The sequence below is a fragment of the Ursus maritimus genome (assembly GCF_017311325.1).
Source record: "Ursus maritimus isolate PB19 chromosome X unlocalized genomic scaffold, ASM1731132v1 scaffold_X1, whole genome shotgun sequence".
NCBI lineage: Eukaryota > Metazoa > Chordata > Mammalia > Carnivora > Ursidae > Ursus > Ursus maritimus.
In genome coordinates this window covers 92450665-92465339 of record NW_024423319.1, presented here as the reverse complement: position 1 = coordinate 92465339, position 14675 = coordinate 92450665, and the positions used below count along the sequence as shown (strand labels likewise).

General features: G+C 42.7%; 1 protein-coding gene across 1 annotated transcript in view; it reads left to right on the top strand.

The window, feature by feature from the left end:
- The window catches only part of XK (X-linked Kx blood group), a 43858-nt gene extending 31816 nt beyond the window's left edge, over positions 1–12042 (top strand). Inside the window, exon 3 of the mRNA XM_040633058.1 lies at positions 8149–12042. Coding sequence (XP_040488992.1) covers positions 8149–8975 — 827 coding nt within the window. The 3' untranslated portion in view covers positions 8976–12042. The remainder of the gene's footprint in view (positions 1–8148) is intronic.
- The last annotated feature ends 2633 nt before the right edge of the window (positions 12043–14675 follow it).

Sequence of the window (14675 nt, the reverse complement as noted above, 5' to 3'; positions counted from 1 at the left end):
CCACCCAGGCACCCCTGGCTTCTATTATTTCTGTTGAGATGCTTGATGTCCTTGTTACTTCTTTGAAGTTAATCTGTTTGTTTGCTTGAGTGCTTTTTAAGGTTTGTACTTTGACTTTAGTGTTCAGCAATTTTAACATGATATGCTTAGTGTAGTTTTTGTATTTATCCTATTGGGGGTTTAGTTTTATATTTCAGCAGCTCGGGAAAATTATTAGCCTTCATTTCTTTAAATATTGCTTCTGACCCATTCTTTTTCTTTTTTCTCTTTCTCCCCACCCTCTGACGTTTTCGCTTTCCTGTAAGTCTCTCATCCTCTTTGTTTCTCCATTTTCTTCTGACTTGCCTTCTGCCTGGTACTAATTATCTTTATAGCTATTTGTAATCTGTTAAACCTGCTTGTTGATTTTTAAATTGTACTTCCTGTATTTTTCAGTTCTATATTTTTCAGTTTAGTTTTTGAAATAGTTTCCAGTCTCTGGCAAATTCTCCATCTTCTCATATAATTTTGTGAATGTATTAATTCAGATATTTTTAAGTCCAAGTCAGGTAATTCCAATATTTATATCTCTTATTGGTCTGTTTTTATCATCTGTTTTCATTCTTGGGTTTTGATCATTTCTTGGTTTTGTTGCTGGCATGCCAACTTATTTTTAATTAAATATCAGTTATTTGTATTAGAAATAGAGATGATTTGAGGCTCTGGATGAATTATCTTTCTCCAGGAAGATTTAACTTTTTTTTTTTTTGAGAGAGCTAGTGGGGGTAGGGGGTTGGGCGGGGAGGGGCAAAGGGAGAGGGAGAGAGAACCTTAAGCAGGCTCGATGTCTAGTGCAGAGCTCATCTTGGGGCTCGATCCCACTGCCCGAGACCATGACCTGAGCCGAAATCAAGAGTCAGACTGAGCCACCCAGGCGCCCCCAGGAAGATTTAACTTTTGTTTATAGCAGGTAATTGGATTAGATACAAATGAACGTGATTCACTTACAACTTGGGTTGGTTGAATTCTGTACTTCATTCTTTGTGAGGGCTGATCTGTTTCTGGTCACCTATACTCCTAGCATCTAGTCTTTTGGGTTCCCACAAGAAAGCTTTGGGTATATACCAGCACCGTTATAGGGCCACAATGTCAGTATTTGCTCCCACACCCACGAGCTTTGAGACACTGCTGAAAGCTGTGTTCAGAGTCCTAGTCTCATAGTACCCGCTGTCATATGGGCAAATATCTTGAGGGGAAAAGCTGCTTCAGAATTTTTCTTGGGTCTTTTCTTTGAGATCTTGGCGCCAGAAGTACTCACTGCTTTGGTAGTTATCTGATGCCTTTGAGTGGATGTTTTTCCCGTTGTTCTTGGCAGAAATATTAGACCAAAACAAACTAATCTACCATTGCCAGCATGAAAATCCTCTTTTTGCTTTTTGATGTCCTTTTTTTAAGGAAATTAAAAAAGCATGAAAAGATAGAATTGTGCTTTTTTTAAAATGCTCATTGATGGCTCTGGGTAAGGCTAATATATTGTTCTTAAATTAGTCTGTGCAGATCTGGCCTTTGAATTTTCCCAAACTCTTCGGGATACATACGGGACAGTGTGAAATCTATTATGAGTTTGTTCTACAGTTAGGAACGAAAAGCAACTAAGGAAGATAGACAAATGACCAATAAGCACATGAAAAGATGTTTGGCATCATTAGTCACCAGGAAAATGTAAATCAAAATCACAATGAGATACTACTTCTCACCCATTAGGATGGCTAGAATCAAAAAAGTTAATAATAATAAAAATTCAAGTCAATAATAACAAACATTGGCAAGGATGTGGAGAAATTGGAACCTTCCTACACTGCTGATGGAAATATAAAATGGTGCAGTTGCTTTGGAAAACAGTGTGGCAGTTCCTCAACAATTAAATATAAAGTTATCATATAACCCACCATATGATAGACTGAAGAGAACATATTTGTACATGAATGTTCATAAGAGCACTACTCACAATAACTAGAAATGATGGAAATTTACATCAGTCGATGAATGAATTAAAAAATGTAGTATACCCATACAATGGAATATCATTTAACCATAAAAACGAACGAAGGACTGATACATGCTACAATATAGATGAACGTTGAAAACATTATGCTAAGTGTAGGAAACCAGTCACAAAAGACACATATTACACGATTTCATTCACATGAAAGCCCGAAATTGGGAAATCTATGGAGACAGAAAGTAGATTAGCGGTGCTTAGAGCCGAGTAGGGGAAGGGGCTTGGCTAACGGGCACTGGGTTTCTTTTTGAAGTGATAATAATGTACTAAATTTGACTCTGGCGATGGTTGCACATATCTGTGAATGGACTTTTAAAAAAACCCCACTGAATTGTACACTTTAGATCATGAGTTGTACGGTGTGCGACTTATATCTCAATAAAGCCTTTAAAATAAAGAACCAAAGCAGTATTTGTGGGAGCAGCTGGGGAGGGAGGGTGGCGGACGCGGATACAAGCTCATGGCGGTGACGAGCTCTCTCCTCAGCCTCTTGATGGACAGTTTGGTGACCGGTTGTCAGGGCCTGGGGTGGAATTAGAACAGCACACTGGACAAAAAATAATAAAGTAGAACACTGGGTTCTAGAATAAGTGGTCAGGGGTCGCTCCCAGGAGTAAGCTATGGAATCCTGCAAGAACAGTGATCTAGATAAGTGGCCAGGAAAACCCAGCGCTGCCAAGATCGTCCAGAATGGTCTGGCTTCTGGCTGGGCCCCACGCGCTGCAGCGGTGCTTAGCTTCCTTAGTCCCGCCTGTGGTCAGAGCATAGCGTACTGTTCCTACATCTCCCTGTTTTGCAGGCCTCTCGTGTACCTCAAAGAGAATTTTTTTTTTCAGAACGTAGACTTGAATCTCAAAGACATTTTCTAATTTGGAGCCGACCTCAGGAAATGTTGGAAACAGGTGCCACTTCTTGATTGAGAAAGGCACGTAGAAGCAGATGTATTTGCATAGGAAGCCCATAAGCGCAGAAATCACCCTCTGGTAAGGGGCTTTGAGAATTCGCTTTGCTCACTTCAATTATAAGTCTGTGAGAGAGCTGGAGCTTAAACTCCATATTCAGCGCTGAAAAAAAGGCTTTTCACAGGTTGTGCAATTTTAATTCATTTATTCATTCATTCATTCAGCATACTGTATCCATTACCTGCTTTGTGCCAGTCACTGTGCCAGGTGCTGGTGAAAAAAATCTGTATGAAACAGTGGCTACACCTAGGAGATCGTGCCAAACCCAAGATACGAAGTGATGGAGTAAAAGTCTGCGTAGGTGCTGGCTGCGAGATCTCCGTAGAGGGGCGGTTAATGGAGCTCGGAAGAGTGAATGTAGTCAAATAAAGGCTGAGGAAAGGCATCATTGGCGACTTAACACTTTAACTGAACCTGGAAGAACAAGTAGGGTTTATCCAGGCAAGGAGAAAAGAAAGACTGCTGGCAGAGAAAGACATGAGTTAGGACCCTGTGGCAAGCACCGTACGAGACTTAACAAGTGATAGAACCAGGGAGGCAAGAGGAAAAGAACTTGCGGCAGTACTCCTCAAACTGTAGTGGTCGTACAAGTCCCCTGGAAAATCCTGTTAAAATACAGATTCTGATTCGCCAGGTCTGAGGCGGAGCACGTCTGGCAAGTTCCCAGCGTCCATGCTGCTGCTCCATGAGCCACGCAGGGCAGCAACAGTTCAGAGATCTACTTGGCCGTGAGGGGAGGGGAAGGTGAAAAGTCCTCCTGAATACATAGATTTCTGGATAGGGTGACCTGGGGTGATGGGGTCATGGGCTGTTAAGAGGAAACATGAGAGGAGTTTTCAGAAAAAGAAGTTTTGTTCTGTTTGTGGTTTTGTTTTGTTGTTTGTTTTGTTTTGAGGCACCTGTAAGATATCTAGGAAGAGAAATCTAGTAGGCCCTTGGATAGAAGGAGACCATAAAACCATGGTTCCTGAGTGGAAGAGAAAATGATGGGGCTATGAATGAAGTTGAGAAGAGGCTGCAAGGAGAGCGAGAGGGTGATTAGGAGCAAACAGTGTGGTCACTTCTACAGGAAAAGTTTCAGGAAGGTGCGAGTAAGCAACATCCCATGTGACAGGGAGATCAGGAAGGACCCAGACCAGAGTCCAGACGGCAAGGAGTTGAGAATTAGAGTGAGTGTTTCGATTAGAGATAACCCAAGAGGATTGACTGCAAAGTGTCAAGGAGAGTGGAGTAGTAGAGAGAAGTTCAGGGTGAAGGAGGGGTCCTTCCTCTCTCCCGCACCCTACTCTTCCTTCCCTTCCCTCCCTTCCTTCCGCCCTTCCTCTCTTCTTCCTTCCTTCCTTTTAGCATTATTATTATAGCAATTTTGCAGCAGGCGAAAAGATTGAAAAGCTATTATAACGAGCCACCCATATCCACCACACAGCTTCTACAATTATGTTGGTTTTTGCAAGTGAAGAATGGTTTTTTAGAAGCAGCTGACTTAGGCATATTCATAAGCTCAAGAAACAGAGCCAAGATAGAGGGAACAGCTGCAATTTTAGAAGAGAAAGACGATAATTGATGGAGCAAGGTTTCTGAGAAGGAGGCAAGCGGTGGAGTGCAGTACCGGCGTAGAGCTTGGCTCCAGACAGTAAGGAAAGCACTTCTCAGCTACTGAGTTGGAAGAAAGAGTTAAAAAGTACTGCCCTTCAGAAATCTGGTTAAAGGGATCCCCGGGTGGCTCAGTCAGTGAAGCGTCTGCCTTTGGCTCAGGTCATGATCGCAGGGTCCTGGGATCGAGTCTCACGTGGGACTCCTTGCTCAGTGGGGAGCCTGCTTCTCCCTCTGCCTGCTGCTCCCCCTGCTTGGGCTCTCTCTCTCTCTCTCTTTCTGGCAAATAAATAACTAAAATCTTAAAAAAAAAAATCTGCTTGAAATTCCAGTTTTCGGAAGCTTCTTGTGCTGACCCTTTCAGTTGCCCTCTGCCACCATATACCTTCAGGGTGCCTCGGTTCCTTCCTTGAAGTCATTCACTAATTTTTTGGGAAGTATCTGTTCCACGTAAACATTTTGTAAGTTTAGTCATTTTATTTGAAGACCCAGTGTCCATGGAGAGTGGTCACATCACAGAGAACAGCCATCTACCGTCTTCCATCTGGGCAGCAGCCTCTGTTACCTCTGCAAAGCAAGAGAGCAGCTGTTCCTCTCCTCCTGCGTATAGAATTCCCCTCCTAAGAGGAATCCTGGGGAATAAAATATTCTTCATCACTTAACATAGAGATTCAGTTTTTGGTGTCAAGTCAGGAAATGAGTAAATTCATGCCTAATAACAACTTGTTTCTCTGTGAAATAGAGAAAGAGTTTGTTTGGAAGGAGGTGATTTGGCGGGAATTGAGTGGGAAGAAGCTTTATAAGTGTGGCAAGAGTTTGGAATAGTGCCAAAGCCTTCTATTCAGCTTTACCTAAGGTGATGTCTTCCTTCTAATAAAAGATGAGAGTGGCAAAATGCCACCCCCCCACACGCATAGAAAATGAGAATAGGATTCTTAAGGGAAGTGAGACTTCTATGACGTGCCACTTAAATGGGCAGGACTGCCAACAGATCCCATTTTGTGTTGACTGTGGGAAGATAAGGTTGGGAAGTGGCATCAGCGAACTTTTTTCCATTTAAGTCTGAATAAGTAGGTATTTGCATGAGCGTCAGCCTAGCCATTCATCAGGTAACAGCTTAATTCAAGAGGTAGAAATGTGCGTTCCAAGCATTTTGAACAAGCTTCTCATCTTCCAAGTGCATCTCTCTTCTTGGACCTCTTTCTATCTGTGACATTTTGCAGTGAGCACCCAACAGTGGGAGTGACGATTGAAGTCAGTGATTTTATGACAATTTTTTCGCATTCTCAGAAGGCTTCAGGGGGCATCAACTGGGTAATCATTGGCTCATTCTCTTCGTAGAGAAATAAATGCAATTTGGAAATAATTGATCTAACAAGAGAAAAATGGGTAAATGCTTAAAAAATCGTTTGGGTCATTGCACTGTTGAAAGTAATAAATAATTTGAAGTACCAAAAATATAACAATATAAATATTGTATGTGTATGAATACACAATTGACATTTTAATTACTTATGCTTAGCTCATCTTCTGCATATGAAGTATTTTTCTTATAGTGGGGAGAAAACAGAAGGACTAAAAGAAAAAGATTCAATGTTAGATCCTTAGGGTGTAGAAATTTGTAAAAATAGAAAATATATAAAGCATATAAAAATACATCACTGATATGTACTGCTTTGCAACGCTCCACTGCGTTAGCCTCTCAGGAAAAATAATTCAGTCCAGTTGCTGCCCAGTCTACTCCCGTGATAGTGTTTCTATCTTTTAAATTCGATCAGTAGATGACAGTCTTTCCAGTGAATGAATTTGATGATTTAAATCCGTGCCAAAAGACTATAAAAAAAAGTCGATGCTTTGAGTAAAGTTGAGCTTTCCCCGGGCAAATAAGTACCAAGGCTTCAGAGCTTTTATGTCCACCAAATATAGATGTTTTTCCATTGATTGATTTAGAACTTAAATAAGGAAAAAACCCTTTATTCCCATGCATTTTAAGTCATACATTTCGGTAGCAACAATTATGTTATATGGACATTGCACCTTATGAAGCAGACATGGAAGGTATTAACGTCTCAGTTTTATGGGTGAGAAAAGAGAACCCAAAGAGATCACCATTTCCCTAGTGTGGCCTGGTGGGATAAGACTAAAACCAGAGCCAGACTCTTGGTTCCTAACCCCAAGCCCTGCCTCCAGTCTCTCCTTGCTCCAGTATTTGGAGGTGGTGCCGGCCTGTTGTAAGGGATTGTATTTCAGTTTCGACCACACAGCTTGTATTCATGGCTTGGCGGCACATTTCTGAGATAGTAGCTCACAGCCACAGTGTTGTGCTCTCGTACACGGTACCATGTCCCATTTATTATTTTTTTTTGAGATTTTATTATTTATTTGAGAGAGACAGAGAGAGAACAGAGGGAGGGTGAGACGGAGAAACAGACTCCCCGCTGAGCAGAGAGCCCAAATCATCCCCAGCCCAGGACCCTGAAATCATGACCTGAGCCAAAGGCAGACGCTTCACCGACTGAGCCACCCAGGCGCCCCACCATGTCCCATTTTAAATGAGCCGTATCTTGTCCCTCCCCCACGCCAAACTTCTGCTTGGTATAAATTGAATAAACCCATTAACCATAGGTCATTTTAAGAAATAAGCAGCTCGAGTTGAGACTTCTTGAAACACTAAGGCCTTTCAGCCCAAGACAGGATTGTCATTAATGGTGAGGTTCTCGTTTCTTCAGCAGTGCGCAGTATCGGCTTAAGTGTAACTAAGAGTAAAGGAAAGGGAGCGTTCCGTAGTTGGGATACAAGTTGCAAAGGTCACGCAGATATAGAGGAACGCGGTGAGCTATTTGTTATCGAGACCTTTCTGTTTATGTACCTACCGCTGGCATACGTGGAGAGGCACCAAGACAGAACATCAGACTTGGTTATTCTTGACTCCGCAGGAGCTTTTAAGCTAAGTGAGGAAACAGAACACACCATGTGAAGTACCTTACGTATTCCGACAGAGCAAGATGGCATTAGGAAGGCGTTTCAATCTGAGCTGACCCTGAAGCAGACCGAGACAAGGCTTTGAGTGCTTGTGTTTAGAGGAGGGTGTAAGGAGCCTGGGAGGAGGGACTAAGACAAGGCAGGCAAGGCGGCCAACAGAGGGTGCGTGATTGGACGGCCGTCAGCACGGGTGACTGGAAAGTAGCCCTGCGAGGAAACACTGGTAAATAGGAGAGGACACACGCCTTGGAGTTATGCTGCCCAAGGTGTCGGGGAGCCAGGGTAGTTCTGTTCTCGCTCTTATCAGGGCTAGACTAGGGTATGGAGGGCTCTCCCAGGGACACGGATTCTCTGGCCCGTAAGCCTCCCCCGCCCCTGGGCACAGCAGCCTTTCGAAGCCCGAGAAAAAGCCCTGAGGCACAGTGGGCGGATACGGACTGCTGGAAGTCAGCCTGTGAACAGAAAAGAGAGCGGTCCAAGGAAGAGGGGTAAGGAACGCCAGATTGTCTGTGAGAGCCGGATTCTTGGTGCAGGTGAGACTCGACAGTGCTCTTTCTCTCCTCTCCCCAGGTCTCTTCATGGTCCTATCCCTGTTGTCCATTGTGTACGGAGCCCTGCGCTGCAACATCCTAGCCATCAAGATCAAGTACGATGAATACGATGTCAAAGTGAAGCCTCTGGCCTATGTGTGTATCTTCCTCTGGAGGAGCTTCGAGATTGCCACTCGAGTCATTGTCCTGGTCCTCTTTACCTCCGTCCTGAAGGCCTGGGTGGTAATGGTTGTCCTCATCAACTTCTTCAGCTTCTTCCTCTATCCCTGGATCCTCTTCTGGTGCAGTGGCTCCCCATTCCCCGAGAACATCGAGAAGGCCCTCAGTCGGGTGGGCACCACGATTGTGCTGTGCTTCCTCACCTTACTCTATGCCGGGATCAATATGTTCTGCTGGTCGGCTGTGCAGCTGAAAATCAACAACCCTGACCTCATCAGCAAGTCCCAGAACTGGTACCGGCTCCTGGTGTACTACATGCTGAGATTCATTGAGAACGCCTTCCTCCTGCTCATGTGGTATCTTTACAAGACCGACATCTATATGTACGTGTGCGCGCCTCTGTTGATCCTGCAGTTGCTCATTGGCTACTGCACGGCCATCCTGTTCATGCTTGTGTTCTATCAGTTCTTCCACCCTTGCAAAAAGCTCTTTTCCTCCAGTGTTTCTGAAGGCTTTCAAGAGTGGCTGAAGTGTGTTTGCTGTGACTGCAGGCAGCAGAAATCCCGTGAGTCTGCAGGCAAGACGGATCTAAGGTCAAGCGAAGACAGAGATGAGACACCTTCTAGTAGTAAAATAAGTTCTTTGCCCAGCCAGATTTTGAATACTGATGAGCTCTGCTCTGCTTAATAGGACCTGAGTCTCTCAGCGTTCAGACATACTGGTTTCTGGGTTGATCCTTGTTCTTCATACAAGTGATGGGCCCTGCACAGTTAACAGAGAGGGAAGTTAGCTCCCAACTCCTTGTGAGTTGCTCCCCTTTAGAGAGCTCTTGGGCACGTGGCAACTATGGAGAGAAGCCAAGGAAACCCCTGAGCGTTGGAGGGGAACCCAAAGTACCACCGTTTGTAGTTGACCTTGTTCTCCCAGGCATTACTGGCCTTTTCACTGACAAGGTCCCCATGATATCTGAGTTGGGCTGGTTAGACCCATCAGGTAGAATGCGGATAGGACCTTTCTTGTTTTCTAGGTTTTTTTGAACTGCTGGTGTAGGTAGCCTCTTGGTTTTTTTTTTTGTTTTTTGTTTTTTTTTTGTCTGAGCATAGCTTTCATCCAAGAGCTGTCCTCATGACCATAGAAGGTTACTGCGGTTTTGTCATCAGCAATATCATTCCTGTCAGAGTTTTCAGAGAGGGCTGTTCAAGTTTGCTTTTTGAATAGACAGGTATTCCACTTTCTCTCATTAGGGCTCTTTGTACATAACCAGCTGTAGCCACCTTGGCTTGCTATCTCTGACTGGTTCGAAAGTCTAGACTTGGAAACTTTATTTCCAAGGATCCATGGATGCAAAATTGAATTCTGAATTTGGCTATGGAAGCCCTAGAATTTTAGGAAAGTTGTGTTCTTTCAGTGTGTTCAAGAAATTCTAGATTGAGAGGGTTGTTAAAATATCAAAATGATGTAGACTTTTATAAGCAGAAATCTTACCTTCTTGGGGTGGTTGAAGATAGATGAATCTGCTGGAAGGTAGGTTTAAACCTCTTCAAGGTTCAGTCCCATCCTACAATTCTGGGAACTCTCTAGTTGAATTTGCTAGGATTTGCCTTCTTAACAAAGAAGAAAATAAAACTCATAGTCTTCTCTTCCCCTCTTCTTCCTTGCCTGTCAGAGAAGTTTTAGACAAGAGTTACATTGGTTAAGTTTTTCTAGAAAACTCCTCAGAAATCTCTCAACCAGGCCTAACTATATAGGGCATTTTACTTTTCGTTATTTGAAGGAAAAGGGTCTCCTCTCCCAAGTTAGATATTGACTTCAGAAACTTTTAAATTATACAAAGAGATGAAATGACCAGAGGATTTTTGTTTTTAACTGAATGTACTTTGATTTGGCATGATTATGAGTTTTTTAAATGGTATCTCCAATTTTATGCTCCTATGCTCTCCTGTCTCCAGTATAATTTCTCCTTTAATCTCGAACCATATTCGTTTCATTAAAGAATTGTATAGCATATCCTCAGTTGTCTCGGAAAAATGTCTGGGTCTAGTGCCATTATGTCTACCATAAAAACCTTGATAATGAAATATCTGGAAATAGGTGACCTGTCACTGACTAGGCTGGACATTGCAGGGCAGTCAGGGTTGATGGTCTAAGGACCCCTGATGGCTGGACTTTCTGACCCACCCATTTTCTAATAGGCAGTCTGTTAGGAGACAGGTTACACATGGTGAGTCTGAGCAGGAACCGTGGTCGGAATTCGACAGGGATGGAGGGACGGATACATCCAACCTTGGTTTGGAAGCCTGTCTCAAGAACCGTTACAAAATCTGAGCCTTCAAATGTATTTTAAATCATTTTAATATAGAAGATAGCTAAGCATCTTAAATGACCCCAAACCAAACTAACAGTGATGGTCTGTCAGGCTCCCATAACCCAATTATAAGCCACATTTATAAGGACAAAGGGGTTTGCTAACTGAATTGGACATTTTGTCATTTTTAACCCTTGATAGACAGATATCCCTGCTCTGGGACCCTGTGTGTCCATTCACTTTGAGAGAGAGAAACCACTGGTTGTTTTTCTGTATGGTAAAAATTTAAGTCATGGTGAACTCTGAGAATTTTTGTTTTAAAATTATTTATATTATACCTCTGAAATGATAAAGTGATAGTTCAGACTGCAGAGCTAGGTTGCCCTAAAGACAAGCAAACAAGCAAATTCCCTCATGTGTTGAGAGTTAAAGTGTTTTTCCTGATAATTCCAATTTTTAAAACTCTCCGTGCTTTGTCTAATTAATTGCATGCCGTAACTTGTCATGACAGCTGCTCCAACGGAATCCTGATCATTTAACTCAATGGAGGTGAAGTATTTCATCAAAATATGTTGAAATAAGATCATCAAACACATTTAGGCTTTGTCTCTTCATTACCGGAGACAGCACAGTGTAGAGACTGGCACCTCCCCGTGTAGCCCCACAAGTTAGTTAATTGTTGTATGCCTCAGTTTCTTCACCCACCAAATTTGGATGATATACTTGTCCGGCCTACCTCACAAGGTTGTTGGTTGAAAGATCAAATTAAATAATAGATGTGAAAATGCTGTGAAAATATTTTAAAGTGCCATGCATATTTAAGGAGTTGTTAGCATAGTTATTCAAGTCCATAAACAGGTTGTTACTATGTGTTTACTGTTAGAAAAGAAACAAGCAGTATCATCCACAGGCATGTCTTGAGTGAATACGTTGGCCTTTGACCTTAGGGAAGGGCAAGTGTAAATGGTCTTTATTCTTGGAGAGAACTCAGCAGTTGCCCTTTGTCTTGCCATCGGTTGCTTACAAAAATTAGCACCCAAACACATGATACTTGGAGGAAGAAAACCCATTGAAATCTGAGAAATTGCTTTTGGTGATCATGAGTTTATCATTTTTGTATCTTTCATCTTTCATGAAGGACATAGTAGCTAGTGTCTTTTGACTGTTGTGCTTTACAAGTTGAATGCCTGATCTTGTTAGACTTTAATTGAATGTGGGTTTAATCTTTTCAGTCTTGTAAATGGGAAAATAAACATTAAAATTGTCAAATACAGCATTTCCTTGGCAACCAGCTTAGAACACTAGAGCTGTAGTTATGAGTGTTCTGTGTCAGTACTTCTCAGTCAATAAACTGTGGATGTGAGCTTTTGCAGGCTGCTGCTATGCAGCCATTAACTCTAATAAATACTGTTTATGTTTCTTCGTATAATAAATTAATTTTTCAGTTTCCCCTTGTGTTTCATTCCTTATACAGTCCTTTCCTGGCTTTTTGATGTCAGGGACTATTTTAAAAACAGAAATTTGAAAATGGTTTCATCGTGATTAGTTATGGTTTTGTCACCTCACCTGGAAATTCCTTCTGCAGGCTGGGAAATTTGAGAGTGCTAGGACCGTGACTTCCAAGACACCAACAGTTCATGGAACCCTCTCTGTTTTATAAGCATTTATTCCATCTGTTGAAGCTGCACTGCTGGATACTAAGATTCTGCTCAGCTGTCTGTTGATTGCTGTGTGTGATACCAAAAAAAGAGAGGCAATACAAATCTCTTCTAGACAAACACAAAAGGTATACTGATTCAGAAATACAAACGGGTGACTTAACATAAATAATCAAATGTAAATGACAATCCATTTACAAACTATCCATTGATAGTTTCGGTAGAAAAACTATCAGTTATTGAAGGGGTCATTTCAGAGCGTGAGACAGATGTGGATTGAGTAATTCCTTTTCTTCTGAAGATGGCCTGCAATTTGGAAAGACTTAGCTGTAGGTTAAATCTTTTCAAAGAGAGCTCTTGGCGTTCAGTCAACCCCTTGAGAAAACTGAATGTCAACAAGTATAGTGTTTAAGTAGGTCAACCTAAAATTACTTTATTTGGTGTTTGTAAATGTTTCATTTTGAAATGATTTCAAACTAAGAGAAAAGCCTCAAGAACACTGCAAGGGATTCCTTTATATTTGTCCCTAGGTCCACCTATTAACTTTGCCCTTTTTTTCTGAAATACTTCAATGTGTGTTTCCTAAGAGCAAAGGCATAGTACAATGACCGAAGTTAGGAAATTTAGCACGGACACAATACTAGTTACCTAATCTGGCGTCCACAGTCCATTTAACAATGGTGCCAATCACTTCGTTTGTTTTCACAAAGCTTCCCCAGTGATGTGAATNNNTCCTCTTCTGGGGGGGGGGGTCTCTTTATTTAAAGTTATGAGTAAGTTTTAACTTCTCTGTGAACACTGGGACGTGTTATCAGTACTGATGAATAGCTTAAAACCATACATTTGGGATGTTTACTGTTAAACTGAGTAATTTTTTCAGGGATGTGTCCATGTTAGGCATCAAGTTTTGCTGCTTAGTATGTGAGCCTGTAGTTTATTCCCCTCCCCCACCCCACCGTGATAGTTCTGTTTTACAGTGTTTAGGCCCAAGTTTGTAAAGATGAGGAAGGAGATGAGGGAAATATATGTGATTCCTCTAGGGCCATATTCCTCTGGGTGCCCCCCTTCCAGGAGACTATATGCTCTATGCATATCTTTCCAAATGGTAAAGAGCTCAGAAATGTCAACTCTAAACTGTAATTAAACGAGTGACATTTTGAACCTTTTTTTTTCCCCCCAGAAAAAGGCACTTCATAGCAGCAGAGATTTATACAGAGCTGGGATTTCAGAAACATCCCCAATCCTGTCATTCCCTGCACACAACAAACCCTATCAGGCTAGGCGCTTACCCTGCTAAGAAGGTGTGTCTGTTGCAAAAGCCTGCCCTAGGGAATGCCCCTCTCCTCCTGTCACCCCCTTTGCATGGTTGTTTCTCTGGATGTGATAAGGCTGGGGCGGGCAGAAGCAGTGTCGGTTTCGGGGGTTTCAGGAGCCAGAGCGTCTGTGGAATATATAGCGGTATATGCCACAGCACTTTCCTGCAGCGGGCTATCCGGAACCCTCCCAGCTGGACTCCCCTGCAGCCTGCACCCCAGCGTGACACGGTCTGCCTCCTCCCAAGGACAGATTCATCCAGTTAGATCTTGAGATTCTGCCTGTGCTTCTGCTCCCTCCCTGCCTCCCATCCTGAATTAATTCTTTCTCTCTGAATGATGGGTTCCTGATTGAAACCTGATTAGCCTGCTTCCTCGAGCCCTGGGAATATCATCCCCCTTAGACATCTGCATTATGCATACTGGTTTCGTTTCCTATCAGTCAGCTTCCTGTTTTAATTACCTACGCTGTACAGTTCATGAGTCAGGTTTTCAGGAGCGATAGCACTCAAGAAACCCAACAGGATTTAGGAAAGCCTATTTTGGAGCGGTGCTGAAAAACCATCCCTGCCAGCACCCCGTGCAGAGGACCATGGTTTCCTGGTGTCACCTTCTTGTAACAAGGTGACTGTAAGTAAGCGGAGTGGCAGAATTTTCTAGCACAACGTGCCCAGCCGTAGGGCTGCAGACCTTTAAGAATTGGGCAGGCATTGCCCTCCTCTACACTAATGAGAGATGTTTGCACGCTAACTAGAGATGTCTGGCACACACTTGTGTGGTTAATTTTCAAACCATTGGGGCTGCTGTTGGCAGTGATAGCACAGGGCTGATTAAATGTGTTGCTGTATTTAAAGTAACTTTGTCATCATCCCCCCAGCCACTACCATGAACAGGTATTAAAAATTCAACTGTCCTGTGGGAGGTGACCTTAAAAGACCTCCTTTGTAACTGGAAATGTCGGGAATTACTACCCTAGAAAGTTGTTTGGGGTTTTTTGTTGTTGTTGTTTTGGTTTGGTTTGGTTTGGTTTGGTTTTGCTCTGCTGGAATATTTTCTCAAGTATACTTATGCTCTTTTCTTTTGGAAATGAAGCTTGTTCACATGCAGATCA